The sequence below is a fragment of the Lepeophtheirus salmonis genome, chromosome 5, assembly GCF_016086655.4.
Source record: "Lepeophtheirus salmonis chromosome 5, UVic_Lsal_1.4, whole genome shotgun sequence".
In the NCBI taxonomy this organism is placed as follows: domain Eukaryota; kingdom Metazoa; phylum Arthropoda; class Copepoda; order Siphonostomatoida; family Caligidae; genus Lepeophtheirus; species Lepeophtheirus salmonis.
The window spans coordinates 12,336,540-12,354,056 of record NC_052135.2 but is presented as its reverse complement, the minus strand read 5'-3'; the positions used below and the strand labels follow the sequence as shown (position 1 = coordinate 12,354,056).

Genomic DNA, 17,517 nt, shown 5'->3' with positions numbered 1-17,517 from the left:
TCAAAAAAAATCGAAACTTTAAGATTTAATCAATTTAAAACCTATTCAAAACTGTATTTTTAGAAGGTCTCATTACTTTATCTACACCTGGTACATATTTATTATGTAGACCAATATAATAACATATCAGCATTAAAATAACTTGCAAGGATAACCCCCCCCCCCCTTTATTTGGATTGGCACGTGCGGTTTTATTCTTAATGTTAGAGATATGCACATATGTATTTCGTAGTAGACAAGGAAAGGAAGGTAATTAAATGCAACATGGACTATTTTTTCTGCAATGCATTTTTATATAAAATGTTTTTTGTTATCCTTTGTATCCATTTTATACGTAGGTACATTAATACACCAACATGTGACGGTGATGGTAAAAAACCGTGTACCTAATGTTGACAAGTTATTATAATTTATGTAAGGGATATCGTGATGCATAATCACTATACAAATATCTGGCGAGTATATAATTGTGGACCGTCAAACTAAAAGCAATCTAGGATGATTTCTTAGCTGTTTTTTTGTTCAACAAATTATTCGAATTATTCCATTGGAGGTTACGCAAACTACGCTTAAAGTAGAAAAAAATCATCCTGACAATATAATCAATTAAAAATGGATATTTTTTATGTAAAATAGGATATCAGGGGTACATTTATTCTTATAGATCACATGAAGGCTATGAACCAGAGGTCGGGTAACTTTTTATAGCATTACCCCAAAAGAACTTGTAAAGCAAAATTTGTTTACACCAAACTAGTGCAGGGACGTCCAAAAATAAAAAAAGTTATTAAAAATATTTCAAAAATTAAATTTTAATTGAAATTATTTTTATTTTTTAGATCATTTTATTTTTCAGATACAATTAAATAATAGTTATTATATAAACAATTCAAAATTACGATTTTGAAATCTTTTGTTAATATATCCACACTATTAAATATAGAAATATATTCATGAGGAAATAGTGTATTTATAACTTACAAAGTTTATTAATTTGCTGGACGCAAACGTAGTTGGGATCTTTAAGAATACGTTAAATATATTATAGTAACTCTAAATCCATCGAAACTTTATGAAAATTAATAAACCCTATAGTATTCAAACCAGTGGTAAGCTATGTATTAAATAATAGATTATAGAATTAATAGAATAATAGATAGAATGATATTTTTTGTAGTGGTGCCCTCTACATTTTTAAGATACCTTAAAAGTGAATATTGATTTAGAGTAACACGTAATAAAAAAGATATAAGCCGTCGCTTCCACCCAATAAAAAAAAATGTTAATATAATTTACAAAGTAGAACTTAATTCTTATTTCAGCGTACGGATCGATTTTCACAAAAAAAAGTTCCAGTTGCCTTTTCAGTTGATACGTCACATATAGTTTTCAGGAAAAAAAGAAGATATGGTTATTATCTTTTATACATCCGTCAACTTATACTCCAGTTTGTAAATGTATAGTCTTACAATAATGGAATAATAACAATGGGAAATCCGACTTCTAAATGGTTTTAACATCCTATATGTTTTTATTTATTTATTAACAAAATTATGTAATGTGTAATCCTTAAGTGGATATCGCCCTCCCCTTATGAAAAAAGACATAAATATTCATAATTTTAATTTTTTTAATAACTTCACTTTCTTTTACAAAACAAAAAATAAAAAAATTATAGTAAGTCACAAAAATTTAAAGAAAAATGGAGGAAGAAAAATTCTCCTGGGAACAAAGTATGCATGTATTTTAGCAAGAAAAAATAACTTTAAGAAAAATGGTACTACATATCCATTTTTATAACAAACCCCAATTACGCTATATCTAATATCAAACAGTTTCCATTCCTTGTTAATCTTTTTTTTCTTTTTTCGAGATTTTGTTTTATTATAAGCAAAAAAACTTGAATTGCAATATTTTTTTTTAAATCTTCTCAATATTAAAAAGAATGTATTTGCAAAAAATAAATAAAATGTACTGTTTCATTATTTGGTATTTTGCAAAACCATATAATAATAATTAATTAATTTTTTATTATATTTATACAGATATCGAAACACGAAATGTCAGGACAGTAAGTACTTTTTTAACTATATTTAAAGGATAATTGAGTTAGCAGGGGCGGTCACAGGAGGTGGGCTGAAGGGGTTGAGCCTTCCCCCAATAAAGGAATTTCTGTTTTTAATATAATTTTTTTTTTCGTCATTCGATAAAATTATGGAGCAAAAAAATTTAAAAAATGATTTAATTTGTTGTAACTATCTTTGGATTTCTAATTTTTTTAAAGAAAGTTTGATATTTGAAATTTAATTTTTGATTTTTTTTTTCAAAAAATTTAAAAAAATTTAATTTTTGTGAATATAAATGGGTTTTTGATTTTTTTTAAATATACTGCAGTCAATCTTTTGCAAAAAAAATCTACCAAACCATTTCTTTCTAACAAATTTATTGGTTGTTAATTAAATTTAAAAAAGAATATAGAACCAAAAATAAGTGTGTTGAATTAGGAAGGTTGGACATGGAAGCATCTTAAGCAACGCCTATATTAAGGTGTTTTTCTTTTTTACTTTCTTTTCCTATTCAAATTCATTGCATCCATTCTCGTAAAAAGAATTTGTAATTTAGCAAAACTCTTGTTGAATTATAATTCTATTTAAAAAATTAAATCTGCAAAACATAATAAAGATCTGCCTTTCTTTTTGTATATTCAGAAGAAAAAAAATGCAGTACGTGGATATGTAGGTATATGCACGTAAATTTGTCTATTACAATTATGGTATATTTTAAGAAAGAAATTAAGAATCATAATTTGATTACAGGCTTAAACAAAGTACAATTATGTATTTATTTTCTTTTTCTTTAAAAAAAAAAAAAGCTTTCTAAAATACAATAATCATATTTAATAGATAGATGGGTGAGGGGGGGGTTCTCTGTTTTGTTGTCAATACTAATAAATATGTAAAAAAATATTTTCTCTACTTGAAGAAAAAGCAGCCTTGGTGGCAAAACAATTATACTTTAGGATAAAAGAAATTCTCTATTAGTAGTAATATTCTGTCATAAGGAACTCTGTAGTTTCTTGATATATGGGGAAGAAACGATGACGGAAAAAGAGCTTTCTATTAATATACATAGTAATAATCTACTTTATAGAAAAAAATATGTTATAATAAAGATGCTTTGAATACAAAAGGAAATGAGCCTCCAAAAAGAAAAATAAAGGATTTATAAGCCTATAAGGGACACTTTTGTGTTTGGGTGAACAGAAAAAAAAGGATTCATATTTAAATATGAGATCACAATTTGGCTTTCATAAGTCTATAATACTAGAAAAAATATGGCTTTTGACAATAGTAATCGTAAAAACAAACAAACAATACCTTCCAAAGGCGTCAGCAGGATTATTATTATTTATTTTTGTGGGGCGGGGGCTTGGTTTTTGGAATTTTTTAGAAATAAAAATTAAAAAAAAAAATTTATTGGAAAAAAAATTGAAAAAATAAATTTTTTGGAAAAAATTGAAAAAACTTCATACCTATTCTCAAAAAATTTCAACAACCCAGAGCTCTTCACAAAAAAAATATAATTTTTCGGAAAAAAATTTCGAAAATTAAATTTTAAATATAAAATTTTTTGGAAAAGAATTTAAAAATCCATAGCTATTTTAAAATAATTACATTTTTTGGAAAAAAAATTCAAATATTAAATTTTTCGTGGAAAAATTTCAAAACTTCATAGTCATTCGCTGACAATAAATTTTTTTGTAAAATTGATAAATTTACTTCAATTTCAATTATTATATTTTTTGATTAAAAAATTCAAATATTACATTTTCTAGTAATTATTAACAACTCCTTAATTTGGAGGTGCTTCAGCTCCTCCAACCTTACCCCCGACGAACGCCCCTGTGTTACTGTAATATCATAAATATTTTATTTTGTTACTCTGTAGTAAGTAATGTACACATGTCTTCAGTGTATGCTGCAAATATCAGCCATTTAGTATGTTTATTTTTTCAGATAAAATAGTTAGACGACTTTTGGTGTTTTGAACAAAGAAAATTATTTGGGGAACATTATTTAAAAACTTTGGAAAAATTATTTATTCTTTTAAAAATATTATTTTATGCAAAATGTTAAATTTGGAGAATAAAAAGAATTCAAAAGTATTTTCTCCTATTTTTTTTTTTTTTTTTTTCAATAACAGAAAGTTGTAGAGCACACCTAAAGTTACCTAACCTTTTTATCTCTCATTAAACAACCAACAATACAAAGAGCATGAGTGCCAAGATAACGAAAAAACAGGTCCTATTTAATCAGACTTTGAGTATTACATCGGTTAATAAGTCCCGGGCCTAACTACCAGATGGCACCACTAACAAATTTTTTTTTCAGAAGTACAAACATTCAAAAGTTTACTGTCAAAATTTCATGACGTTTGATTTATTGTGTTACAGTGGTTTAAGTGACGCTACTTTTGTGATTCTGAAAAACGATGGATTCAAAGAAATATTGTGTGTTGATTTATCATTGATTGTCGAAACTGAAGCATATTTTGAAGGTCTTGATAAATTGTTCTACACCCGTGGTATTGAAAAGCTAGAGAAACGTTGGAATGATTCTATCGTTCTAAAAGGAGATTATGTTGATGAATAAAGATTAGTTTTGGGGGAAACAAATATTGTTTTCCTATCTAGGTCTGGGACATATAGACCGATTGTTATATACGCTCATCAATAAAACATGAATCTACTTCATAAAATAAAATGCCTCAAAAGACAATATTTATGATAACTCATAAATATTATTTGTGGAACCCGATTCTTAGAGAAAACTGAAGAAAACTTAAAGGGATCATGGTATTGACATTGTCAAATACAAAATTTCAAATTCAACTAAATATATGATGATTATGTTTTTTGTCTTTGGGTAAACGTTATTTTTTTGAACTTTTTCGAAAAAAATTCCAAACAATGAAAATTTTTGAAGAAAATTTCAAAAATCTATAACCGTTAACAAAAAAAAAAAGAAATATTATGGAAAAAAATTCAAATATTAAATTATTTGACAAAAAATTCAAAAATAAAATTCCAAATATTATATTATTTGGAAGAAAAAAAAAAATGAAATTTTTTTCAAAAAATTTCAAAAATGCGCAGCTATTTACACAAAAATAAACTTTATTGGAAAAAATACAAAAAATCATAGATATCCACATAAAATTAAATAGTCCATAGTTATCTATGCCCATGAAATTAAATTTTTTGGAAAAAAATTTCAAATAATCAAAACCTATTCATAGAAAATTAAATTTTTGGGAAAAAGTTTGAAATATTAAATTTTTGGGAATTTTTTTTAGAAGAATGATTTTTTGGATATTTGCAGGGGAGGTGGGGAGGTACAGTACCTCCAGCCAACCCGTTAAGGATACCCCTGGTTGATGTTAATATAACGCAATTCCTAATAGCAATTCATTTGATTTGATTCTATGTTTTTATCTACATGATTGCAATGAATAAAATTTATTAAGTAATACTCCCAAACCGTTTTGATAATTTTTTCCTAAATAATCTAGTACAATAGAAAGCCTTTTAATTTTCAGGGTTGACTTTTGACTCTTTATCTCTGCGGAATTAATATCAAAAACTAATTAACCTTATTTCATCCATATAATAACCAATATATTGGTACACGAGTCTAATTATAGATTTATTCCTTTATGACTCTCCTCTTCAACATTACTTCAAATTAACATAAAGGCATGTAATATACCAGGTGCGGTGAAAAAATCTGTACAATTCGTTTATGCTACATAAATCAAGGTTTTTGTGAATGCAATATAATTGTTCCGGTCAAATACTACAAAAAGACCAAAAAAAAATACATGTTCCTAAGTGTCATAGAAGCCAAGAAAATGCCATCTGAACGTGACCAACGAATTTCGGTCCACGCAGTATTTGATGCTGGCAAGAAGCCTTAAGAAGAAGTTGTTACCATAGGTCGAGACCAACTACCTGGATATGAACGTGGTATTCCAGCAGGATGGTGCGCCTGCTCATACTTTCAAATAGGCCCAGAAGTGGTTGGTGGACAACATGCCTTTCTGGCCAAAGATACCAGCCCATTGAACTTCAATTTTTGTGTGCATGTTGAGTCTAAGGCCTGCACCGTCCATCCCCTAAATATCAACAACCTCAAGTACACCGTCAACCCGGACTGGGATGTCATGTCTGAGGCCTGCATCCGCAATGGGTGTAAGACCTTCTGTGGCTGCCTGCAAGCCATCATTGATACAAAGGGGGCTACATTGATTAGCCAAGACATCTTATTAGTTATTTTTAATTTATTGACATTTCCTAATACAACTGGTTACTGAAATACAACTTATAGATTGAAAGTGTAAATATTTTTTCGCCGCACCCGGTACAGTGGCTCTCCCTTTTATTCCCTTACCTCATCTACTTTAAGGACAATCATTTTACAAAAAACTGTGCGAAAGAAAGAATATGCCACGCCATCACTATCACACCATACCAATGCTGCACTATTATTGAGGCTTCACTCACCCAATTCCTACACACTTAATGTAACTAATTACACATAGATATCAATCACACACATATATATATATGAACTTAATATTTTCGACTTGATGCACAAATGAGAAGAAAAGAAAAACACTTTTACTGACTCAAAACAAAATAATAATAAAAATAAAATTTAAAATAAAAGAAATCAATTTCTTGAAAAAGAGAAAGGTGGGAAGACAAGGGGAGGCGGCGTGCAACTGAAGCAGCATATCATGCGATAACTTGTATATGCTCATAGGCACATATACATAATGTATGAAGCTACATAATGCATGGTGTAAGGAACAGTCCCAAAAGTACGTACAGACATAGACATAATGAGAATAATTAATCTAATTACTGATAGTCTTTTTTTGATGAGGAATAGGTCAGAATTATTACAAGTGTATGTATAAAAAAAGTCAGATGAAAGCATTGTGGATAAGGAAACTGAAGTCGTATAGATGACTCACATCTTACTTGAGCATATATGAATGAATGTTTTGATACTTATGAATGAAAGGTATCATTTTTATATACAGGGTGAGGACGCAAAAATTTGAAAAGCCGTTTTCACTTCTACATATTTTTATTTTGTGCCATTTTTATGACAAACTTTTGATGTAAAAATAGGAAATTCAACAATTGTCTACACTTTTCATTAAATATGTCCCCCTCCATTCTGAATGATTATTTCAATACAGGGGCGAACAGAAACACGGCTGACCTTGATGAAGTCCAAGGACAAGTTGTTCCACTCCTCCATGATCAGATACAAGATGATAAATCTTGTTTGTCTTGCCCTCCAAGACCCACCAATCAGCCAAGTCCAGGGGGGTTCACGTCGGGTGAGGACAAAGTCTAGAAGTTTGCCGGCCAAAAGGAAGCCATGTTCTCCATCCCGAAATACTGGACCTTTTTGGACGTGTCCGTCTTGGGTAAACACATAGTTGTCCCTGGGAACGTACTCTTATATCATTGCAAGACATTGTATCTGAGGGCATTGTAGTAGACGTCGATTTTGTCTTTCTCATTGGCCTTGAAGAAGTAAGGAGGCATCTTGCAGCTGGGAAACGCCAAAGACCATGCAGACCTGAGCAGGATGTTTGGTTCTGTAGGTTCCCTCGGCCTGAACTCTTGATTCAGCCCAGAAGCCATCATTTCTTCTGTTCAGAACAGTGTATACCATGAAGATCTTCTTGTCAGAGATCGACTTATGGACGAAGGAGATCGCACACCCTCACCCGTTTTACTTTTGCTTGGCCATTTTTGATCGTACAAAAGTAAAACACACATCAAATTGTAGCTTTTTGACAGCTCTTTCGAACTGTCAGACTTTTAGAACTGAGGCTGTGTGGCCTCGAAGAGGATTCTCATATTTGGACCCTCACCCTATATGATCATGACGTCATTCATTATAGATAATTGATGAGAAAAAGAGTAGGTAAAAACTAGAAAGAAAGAGAAACATATTCCAAGAACTCTTGGCAAATTGTCAAATTACATTATGATGAATGATAATTATTGTTGTTGACTTTTCCACTTAATCATAATGATATTAACGTTAAAATACATAATATTTATTAATATATTTGGAGGAGCCTTCTGTATTTTTTTTTTAGAGCCAAGTTCCAATAATAGTAACCATTAAGGAATAAGGGGTATTAAAAACGACCCTTATATGATGTTGGTATATATGTAGGTAAGAGCCACTTAGTATCAAATACCCGAAAAACCAAAGTGTGTGTACATTTGTAGCTATTAATGCTTCCCAAGAAATGATTTATGTGAAAGGCCTGTATATAAATATAAACATTTATGTAAAAGAGTTGAGTGGAGAATAATAAATAAATCAAATCATCAAGAAACACAGATGTGACTACCCACATTCAATATCTTACATCTATAACATTAAATATTTATATTAAAATATTTACAATTTAAATATAAATTTATACATACATCTATCTCAATTTACGTATTAAAGCGATCAAATTAGTGTGAGACGATTAATCGGAATAGGGGAAAGAATGTATAATTTGCAAACTTAGCTTTTTACAAGGAAATTTAATATCAGAAATTTAATTTTTTTGAGAACTGCCGTGTATTTTGAAATTTTTCCAAAAAATTTAATATTTTTGTTATCAGCTGTGAATTTTGATATTTTTAAATGTCAAAGTGTAAATTTGAATTGTTTTTTTCAACCCCCCTCCCCCCATCCAAAAAAAAAAAAAAAAAAAATTGCTCATAACTAGAAAATTTAAGATTTGGTTGTTTTTTTTCAAAAAATTTAATATTGGAAATTTAATTTTTGTGACCAGCTGTGAATTGCATCAGGGTTTTTTTTTTGGAATCGTCCCATCACTATTTCAAATCATGAAAAGATGTAAGAATTGGATTCATATGTATTGTACATATATTATACATTCATATACAATTTCAGCATTAGTCAAATGAAAAAGGCTCAGAGCCAAATTATTATTCATGTAGATGAATATTTAAAGTTATTCATAATGTATAATATTAAATCACTTATATTTTGATATTTTACGTTTTTGAATGACTCTACGTTTAGATAGATTTTGTATGAATGATTATTTTGATATTATTAAGTGTTTACAATTTAAGTTTGTGAAAATTATTAAAGTTGAAACCCTTACAGGGTTTGTTTCAACTACATCTAATACGGCATACAAACAATCAAAAACTTTAACCCCTCATAATTAGTTTTCATCTAATATCTCAATAAGAAGTTAAATGTTGTGGCTGTTGCTTTTTGATGTTTTCGAGCAGAAAGTCTCATTGCAATGGTTCTCAGTCAATTAAACAAGACTGTATAAATGTATTTATATTCGATACCTCACTGTAAGCTCAATAACAATAAAAACTCCTGGATACAAAGCTTTCTATTTGTATAAATACAAATTGATGGGCGGTAGATATTCGATAGGGATTATTAAATAATTTACAACTGACTTTATTTTGCTTTTAAACAAATGAAAATATGTTTTGGCACATTATTGTGCAAATAACAATATTATTAAGTGAATTACTTAATATAGCCCCCCTTCTCCGGCTTTTGCTTTGATCTGTCAGACAATGATTTATATCTCCCTTGCATCTTAAAAGAGTTAATTAAATCATGAATTACTAGCATTTTTAGTCAAATACTGAGTAAAACAGAGAATTGATCAAGAAATATGGGCAGAAATGACGCCCATGTCCATCCTCAATTCTATTCCGAGTCCAAAAAGGACGACCATTGTTACTCTCCGTCTTTTATGAGCGCACGCACTTGTTATTACTTAATACTTGGTTGTTTTCTCTTGAATAATTACATACTAATGACGACAGCTTTGAAATAAAAAAGTTATGATAGCCAACTATTAAAAAAGCTCCCGCATTTTAGGACATATTTTATACACTTCTGCGCATTGTATATTATATGTATACAAGTGAATATAATGCATAAAAAGATGCATTTCTATGTGAAATTTGATGCAAACCCTGGATTTTCAGTGGGCCTCCTGCTCTTACTTTTATTTGTCCGCATGGAATTTGATTGAGAGAGTCAAAGAAATGCATCTTTCAAAGATATTAATATTGACTTTTTCCTTTTGATTATTTTGCAATAATACTAATGATTTAACTATTATATCGATGTCTTACCTGCAATGAAAAAAAAGAGAGTTTGTTAGAGACACAAAAATAAATCATTACTCAATAAATCAAATAACATAATATTGAGACTACACATAACCAAGTAAGGAAAATAAAAATATTAATCTTCATTTCCTTATTGACTTAAATAATAATAATAAGCGTTCAAAAAAAAGATAAAAAATAATATTATCACAAATAATAGTTAAATAGAAAAATAAAAAAATTTAACCAAGTTTTTCTCCCTCATCCTTTATATATATATATACAGAGTGCGAAAGGGAAATTTTCCGCGGGATTAAATTAATTTTTAAAGGTTACAGATGACATTTCAAGTAATGTTCCGATACATGTGTTGTTTTTCTAGCACATTGCTTTGATTTGATAAAAATAGGAAAAAAATATGAGTGAACAGGAATATAAAAACCAAAGGGTTTCGGATCTTTGCAACGCGGATGTTGATACCAAAAAGAATTTCAGACATTATAGGCGTGACTGTGAGGACAGTCCGGATCATCAGGGTGACCAAGAAGAATAGGAAAGGAGTCGAAAGGAAGGCAAGAAGTGGAGGTAAGTGTTTGAGGAGAGATGAAAAATTTCTTGAGTCTCTGTATGCCAAGATCAAGGAAGATGCAACAGCATCGATGCGCCGCTCGATTGACGAGTTCAACGTGGACGAGAGTTCGATCTGGAGGGCAGTTCATGATGACCTAGGCCTTAAGAGCTTTATCAGGACTCCAAAACATATCATCACTGACCGAATGAAGGCATCATGGCTTGAGAGATGCAATAAGTCCTTAATTACTTGAAGAGTCATCCATCGACCGTAAAGATCTTCTCAGACAAGAAGATATTCACAGTCGACCAGGTTTTGAATCGCAGAAACGACCGATTTATAGCAGCATCACCTGAGGAAGTCCAGGGAACCTCCAGGACAAAACAAGCCCAAACAATCTGCTTGGGAGTCGTGGATTCTGATAGGAAGAAAATGGATCCCTTCTTCTTAAAGACCAATGAAAAAATGGTGGCTGAGGCCTACTATAAGGCCCTGAGGTTGAAAATCTTGCCTGACTGAAGGCTAACTATCCTGAGAACGACTATGTGTGGACCCAAGCCATACGACCTTGAAGACACAGAAATTCTGCTAGGAGAACTTTGCTGACTTCTGGGACAATACCTTCTGGTCCTCTTCCAGTGATGATCTCAATCCCCTCGACTTCAGTGTGTAGAGTATCTTAGAGTTCAAGGTTGGGAAGACATCACATAGAAATGTGCCAGAGCTCAAAGCCAGCATCAAGAAGCAACGTGCAAACATGTCTGCCGATTATTGTATGGCAACCTGCACCAAGTTCCGACCTCGTGTGGAGGCGGCCATATTGAATAATTCTTGCCAAGATTGATTTTTTAAAGTTATTTCAATAACATTTTTCATTATACTTTTTTAATAAAAAGTTATGAAGGTTGTGGTCTCACATTCTTGATGGTGGAAAATTTCCATTTTGCACTCTGTATATAATCTGGTTTCGCCCATCTATTATCGATAATACCAAAATGTGGTATAAAAAGAAAATCTATCCATCTATAGATATATTGAGTTATAAAACAAACTTTTGACTATGTATGTTGTTGATTTTACTTTGTATCTTTCGATCTATATACATATATATACTGACTATTTCTGTTAAAACATCTTATCTCTGCAACAAAAAATGTTTGTACGTAGCCAAAGCGTAATAATAGGATTTTCAAAAAAATTAAAAAGCATAGACAAAATTGTATTTTATAATATCCTGTAATTAGGTAATTGAAATAAATTGTTATGTTTTGTCAAAAAAAAAAGAAGATTTTTTAATAAATTTCTCACAAATCATGTTATCTTCAACTAATCTATTATATTGGATATTTTTGAAATCTAAAAACTTTTAAAATTCTGAATAAATATGAATATTGAATAAATCTACTAAATTATCTTTTTGTTTAAACTTTAATAATCAAAAATAATTAATATGTACAGGGTGAGGACTCAAAAATCAGACAATTTTAAAAGCTGTTTTCACTTCTACATATTTTTATTTCATGCCATTTTTATGAAAAACTTTTGAATTAAAAGTTGGAAATTCAACAATGTTCTACACTTTTTATTCACTATGTTCCCTTCCATTCAGAGTCATGGCTTCAATACGGGGACGAATAGAAGCACAACTGGCCTTGATGAATACCAGGGACAAGCTGTTCCACTCCTCTTTGATCACAGCCTTCAGGGCATCGACATTGGGGTGAGAAGTCTTATTCGTCTTGCCCTCCAAGATGCACCAAACAGGGAAGTAGAAGGGGGTTCACGTCGGGTGAGGACAAAGTAAACACATAGTTGTCCCTGGGGAACATGCTCTTCAACCATGGCAAGACATGGTACTTATAGTAGCGGTCCATGTTAACCTTCTTGTTGGCCTTGATGCAGTAGTGATTAATCTTACTGCTGTCGGACGCCACGAAGCCGAGGGTCAATACCTGAGCTGAATGTTTGTTCCTGAAGGTTCCCTCGACCTGAGCTCTTGATTAAGCCAAGAAGATTTCTCCTGTTCAAAACAGCGTCCACTGTGAAGACCTTCTTGTCAGAGATCGACTTGTACGTGAACAAGATCGTACACCCTTTGCCGTTTTGTTTGTTGCTCGAAACATTTTTGATCGCACAAAAACAAAACAAAAATCAAATAATGGTTTTTTGTTAGTTCTTTCGAATGGCGCTAAGTACAAAATTGTCAGACTTTTACAACTGAGTCTAGACGGCCTCGAAGAGGATTCTAATTTTTGAGTCCTTATTATGTACTTCATATGACGTGACACACCTGAGGTTCACAGTTGGAAAACACATATTATATTATCTATAAAATCTTTTTGACCCGATTTCAAATGAGATCGATCTAGACCGTAGTTTTTATTTTACTTTAAAGAAACCAAACTATTTTGAAGGACGATTCAACTTGGTCCAACAAAAGTTATAATGGTCCCGGACCGGTTTTGGATTCTTAAACCCAACACTAATGTGCACCTACTAAATTACCTATTTGGTATTTATATAAAGTATTACTAAGGTAAATATTATTTGATATGTCTTATTAAAAACAATTATATTCATTGATATTTACTTAAAAAATACCGAAAGTATAAAAAAACTTGATAAGAAAGAAAACACACAAACAAATATTATAAGTATTAATGGCCTCTTTATTAAAGAAAAGAACTGTTTTATCAAACAGTTCTTTTCCCTTTCAAAAAAAAAAAAAAATATTACTTTACTTTATTTTTTAAACCTTTCACTAAGAATCTCTTTTGAAAGATGTATACACACAATTTGATGAAAAGAATCTCATTATTGATATATGTAGCAATCTATCCCTTTTTACCTATTATTACGAACGAGGATGTCAACTTTTGATCACATTTATTCCAAAAATATATATGTTTATAAAAATGAAATTGAGTAGTTTATTTCCTTTTTTCAAAATAATAAAATAATATATGATTCGTATATAATATGCTTTAATACTGCCCCTTCCTAATAAGGCATGTTATCTCTGCAAAAATAAATTTACTTAATAACAGCATAATAATGGGATTTTGAAAATAAAAAATAAAATACAAAGCATATTATTATATACAAGTTTATACAATACAGAACATATAACTAAAATTAATGAGTTTTATATGCAAATTGGAGAACAAGATAGCCTTTCAAGGTATTACTATAATTATTTTATTTTTTGAATCAATGTTGAATCTGTTTTGTAACGAGAATGAATCAATCCCTTTGTTTATTATGTATATTTGAGTAATTGGTTTACATATACTTTTCAAGATAATCAAATATGATGTCCCCTTATTGCAGAAGATGAAATAGTTTTATATAATTAAATATAAACAATATTCAAAACATCAAAGTATTAATAAGGACTCATAAATAACATATTAAATGCAATATTTAATAAATAATATCAAAAAGTATATTAAGAGCTTTCTAAAAGCACAAAATTAGAAATATTTTATAGTTTAGGAAACAGCTTAGGAAAACAAAACAAAAAACACTCTTCAAGCTGCCAACTACAAAAATGGACGAGCTAAAATATGCAACTAATTAGGGTAACTAGAGATCACTTTAAACTATTGTTAGTGATGTAAATCTTGTGAATTTTGTAGCGAATTGGTAATCCAAAAAATGAATTGTCTTTTCCTTAGCAGTTGTCATTATTATATATTCAAAAACTGATTGAATATTCGTGTGTGTTCATAAATCCCTGAGGATTTGTTCCAAAGTTATGATTGTAACTCCTTGTTGGACTCAGAGTATAATTAGGGATCTACATCGGACCAATTCTTGCTAATGACATTGTTTATTTTCTTTTCCCTTCCTCCCTTGTCACAGATAATTATAGCCGATCTCCTCCAAAACATTCCTCAAGTTGTGGGGGTTATCATGTTGATTTTTGGATTCTTTTTTAACAAGCCCATTATACACAGAATTTGTACTACTAAGTATAGTACTCCTGATACGCTAGAATTTTCAAAATAAAAGAAATATGGAGGTTCACACAACGAAGGTCATAGGTAAATCCTTACGTCGAGCCTTTAGTAATTATTATCAAAAAGGAAAAAAAAGGCTCTCAACGTAGAAATTTACCCAGGGGCATCATTGTGGTAACCCACCTTCATATATATTGCTATGAGTATATGTACTGACTTTGTAAATAAAATACATTATGATCTACAAAAAAAAAAGGATAAAAATCTATCAATCAAATGTTTAATTATCAACACAGTTAATTCAACTTATAAATGACTTTGGTCTATGTCTGAGTAACCAAACCTAAAATCATTGCTATAGCATGGAATCAATAATACCAGTGTTGAAACAATGTGCTAAAATATGTATACATAGGTATATACCACTATCGTTATATACAAAACCAGACTGTAATTATCGGGAAAATAGGTAGACATATACAAATATGTAAATATTCATTTTTCATACCTATAATGTAAAAAATGATTCAATTAGGGATGTGGTGGCTCTACATACAATGGTTGTATGGTATACCACCCATAAAATATGATGGTAGAAGTACTATTTGTAATAACAAAAAGAAAAACTCAATATATATCCATTGATAGGGGAGAAATAAAGAAGATAATTTTTGGGAATGCATTTTTTGTTCATTCTTTTTACCAAAACATTTTTGCACAAAAAATACATATGCATACTTTTTATTTTTACATCCTATAAAAAAAAGTTGAGAATAATAATGAAAAATATCCTTTAATCATGTTCATATTTCTCATTTGCCTCTGTACTTGTTCTTTTTGAGAAAACTTTTTGAAATTGATTGTAAAAAAGCTCAGAAAGGTTTTTATATGTATCTTTTTTTATCATGTGTTGTTGAACCAACCTCCCCCCCCTTGTCCTCCCATCCCCTTTAGCTATATCCAAAGCTTTAAACCGAGTAAGGAAACACGGCCCCATTATCCTGTGGAGATAGAATGCTGCAGCGTTTTATCACTTTTTTGCAAGGTGTTGCTTTTCATATGACGTCACCCCTGTTATTTTTCTTACTGACGCCTCACACACTAAAATTGTTGTGGGAAAAGAAAAAATTATTTTAATCTATGATTTTTCCTTCTTTGAACACCAACCAAAGAGAAGATAAGTTTTCAATATTTCAATCATTATTTATTGATTGCTATTAATTATAATAACTGATAGTAGAAGAAATGGTCAATTATTGTCAGAGATGGGAACTTGGAGTCGATACTTGACTTGGACTTCATTGTTTAATTATAAAACTATTGATCACGTGGGTCCACGTTTCCCTACTTGGTTGAAAGCTTTAACTATGTCCACACTGTCCAACATATCTCTTTGCATTTTTTCATAAATGCAAAATTAAATTAAAATACCTTTCATGCACGTCAGTTAATCATTTAAGTTTATTAAATGATTTATATTGTAGAGGGTATATACACATGTATAAGATGAGATATGAAATTTAGAGACAATACCTAGCTTTCTAAAAAGTAATAAGATGGATATACGTACGTATAACTACATTTTATCTAAGGAGAAAAGATATGACAAGAACAGCCTTAAACAAAGCTACAATTGAAGTACTTACTTCCACTGCATTTAAATATTCGATGCATAAATAAAATTAGTTGGTGTTTTTGTGGTGTTTTTTACTCAACTCGATAAGAACGTCGGGAAGAAAGAAGGAGGCTGGATTGAGATTTAACAAAAGGGCTAATATATTCGACAGACACGAGGACTGGGAACATCCTTTTGGAGATTCACACATTGAAATAGCATATGTAAGATAGGATAAAAGTAAGAGAAGGTACACATAATCAAATAAATAAAAGAGTAGAAGGGGTCAAGCGGGTTGAGTACGTAGATTTGAACACATTTTCCCTTTAAAAAAAAAATTAAAATATGATCAATTAGTTTTTGATATATTTTTACTTAATTTCATTTTCTAGATTTTCATTCAGATTGGAAATCCATAGCTACGGGTAAAGCACGGATTACTAGAAGCTCCCCAGAACTATTGAATGATAACACAGGGAAACATTCATTTTGTACAAATGAATTCAAGCCAAAAAAGGAATTTATCTCTGAGGGGAAATCCAAAACTGATCTTAGTTAGTCTCTCAGGCATATGAAATATCTGGGATAATAGTAATTTGAGACTATGATCGTTCAGACTTATTTATTAACAACTTTGACATTAAAATAAAGTTTTGCAAAAAGAAAAGTATCTTCTATGTGAATGATTGATTTCTTCCATACTCAAAAGTTGGATCAAACTTATAAAATGTGAAAAATACTCAAAAACTTTAAATCGAAAATTCTCGAACACCCGTTTTGAAACAAAAAGATAATTACAGATTCATGATCAACATGTCAAGTAATACATAAAATTCATTATGGAATTTTAAATTTTTTTTGGAAATTTTACTTCTCAAAAATCTTTGAAATGTACAATTTTGTTGACTTGGGATATATTTGTCGTGAGTTAAAGTCTAAATATGGAACGACAATTTGGGTAACTCTTTCTATCTACATTTAAAAAATTAATAAAACATACTTTTTTCATACTTATCACATAAATTGTCAAATTAAATAATTTAATGACAACTAATATAAAATATGCTCTACACCAATTCTAAATCCATTTTTAAAGTATCTTTAAGTAAAGAGTTAAACTCACATACAAAAAGATAAACACAATTCCCTATAAGTAAAA

The 17,517-nt window shown here is 30.2% G+C and overlaps 1 protein-coding gene across 20 annotated transcripts in view; it reads right to left on the bottom strand.

Moving 5' to 3' along the window:
* Positions 1-17,517, bottom strand: part of LOC121118926 (uncharacterized) — a 363,098-nt gene that overhangs the window by 193,681 nt on the left and 151,900 nt on the right. For 2 of the 20 annotated variants that reach the window (XM_071888270.1, XM_071888274.1), the window contains exon 1: positions 6,526-6,651. The exons of 16 other annotated variants lie outside the window; for them this stretch is intronic. Coding sequence is in view for 1 of the 4 variants with exons in the window: in XM_071888275.1 (XP_071744376.1) it covers positions 6,450-6,454 (5 nt within the window). In the remaining 3 variants the exon portion in view is untranslated. Of the gene's footprint in view, positions 1-6,449; positions 6,475-6,525; positions 6,655-17,517 lie in introns of those variants that run through there. 2 more of the 20 variants (XM_071888271.1, XM_071888275.1) reach the window with 2 other exon arrangements.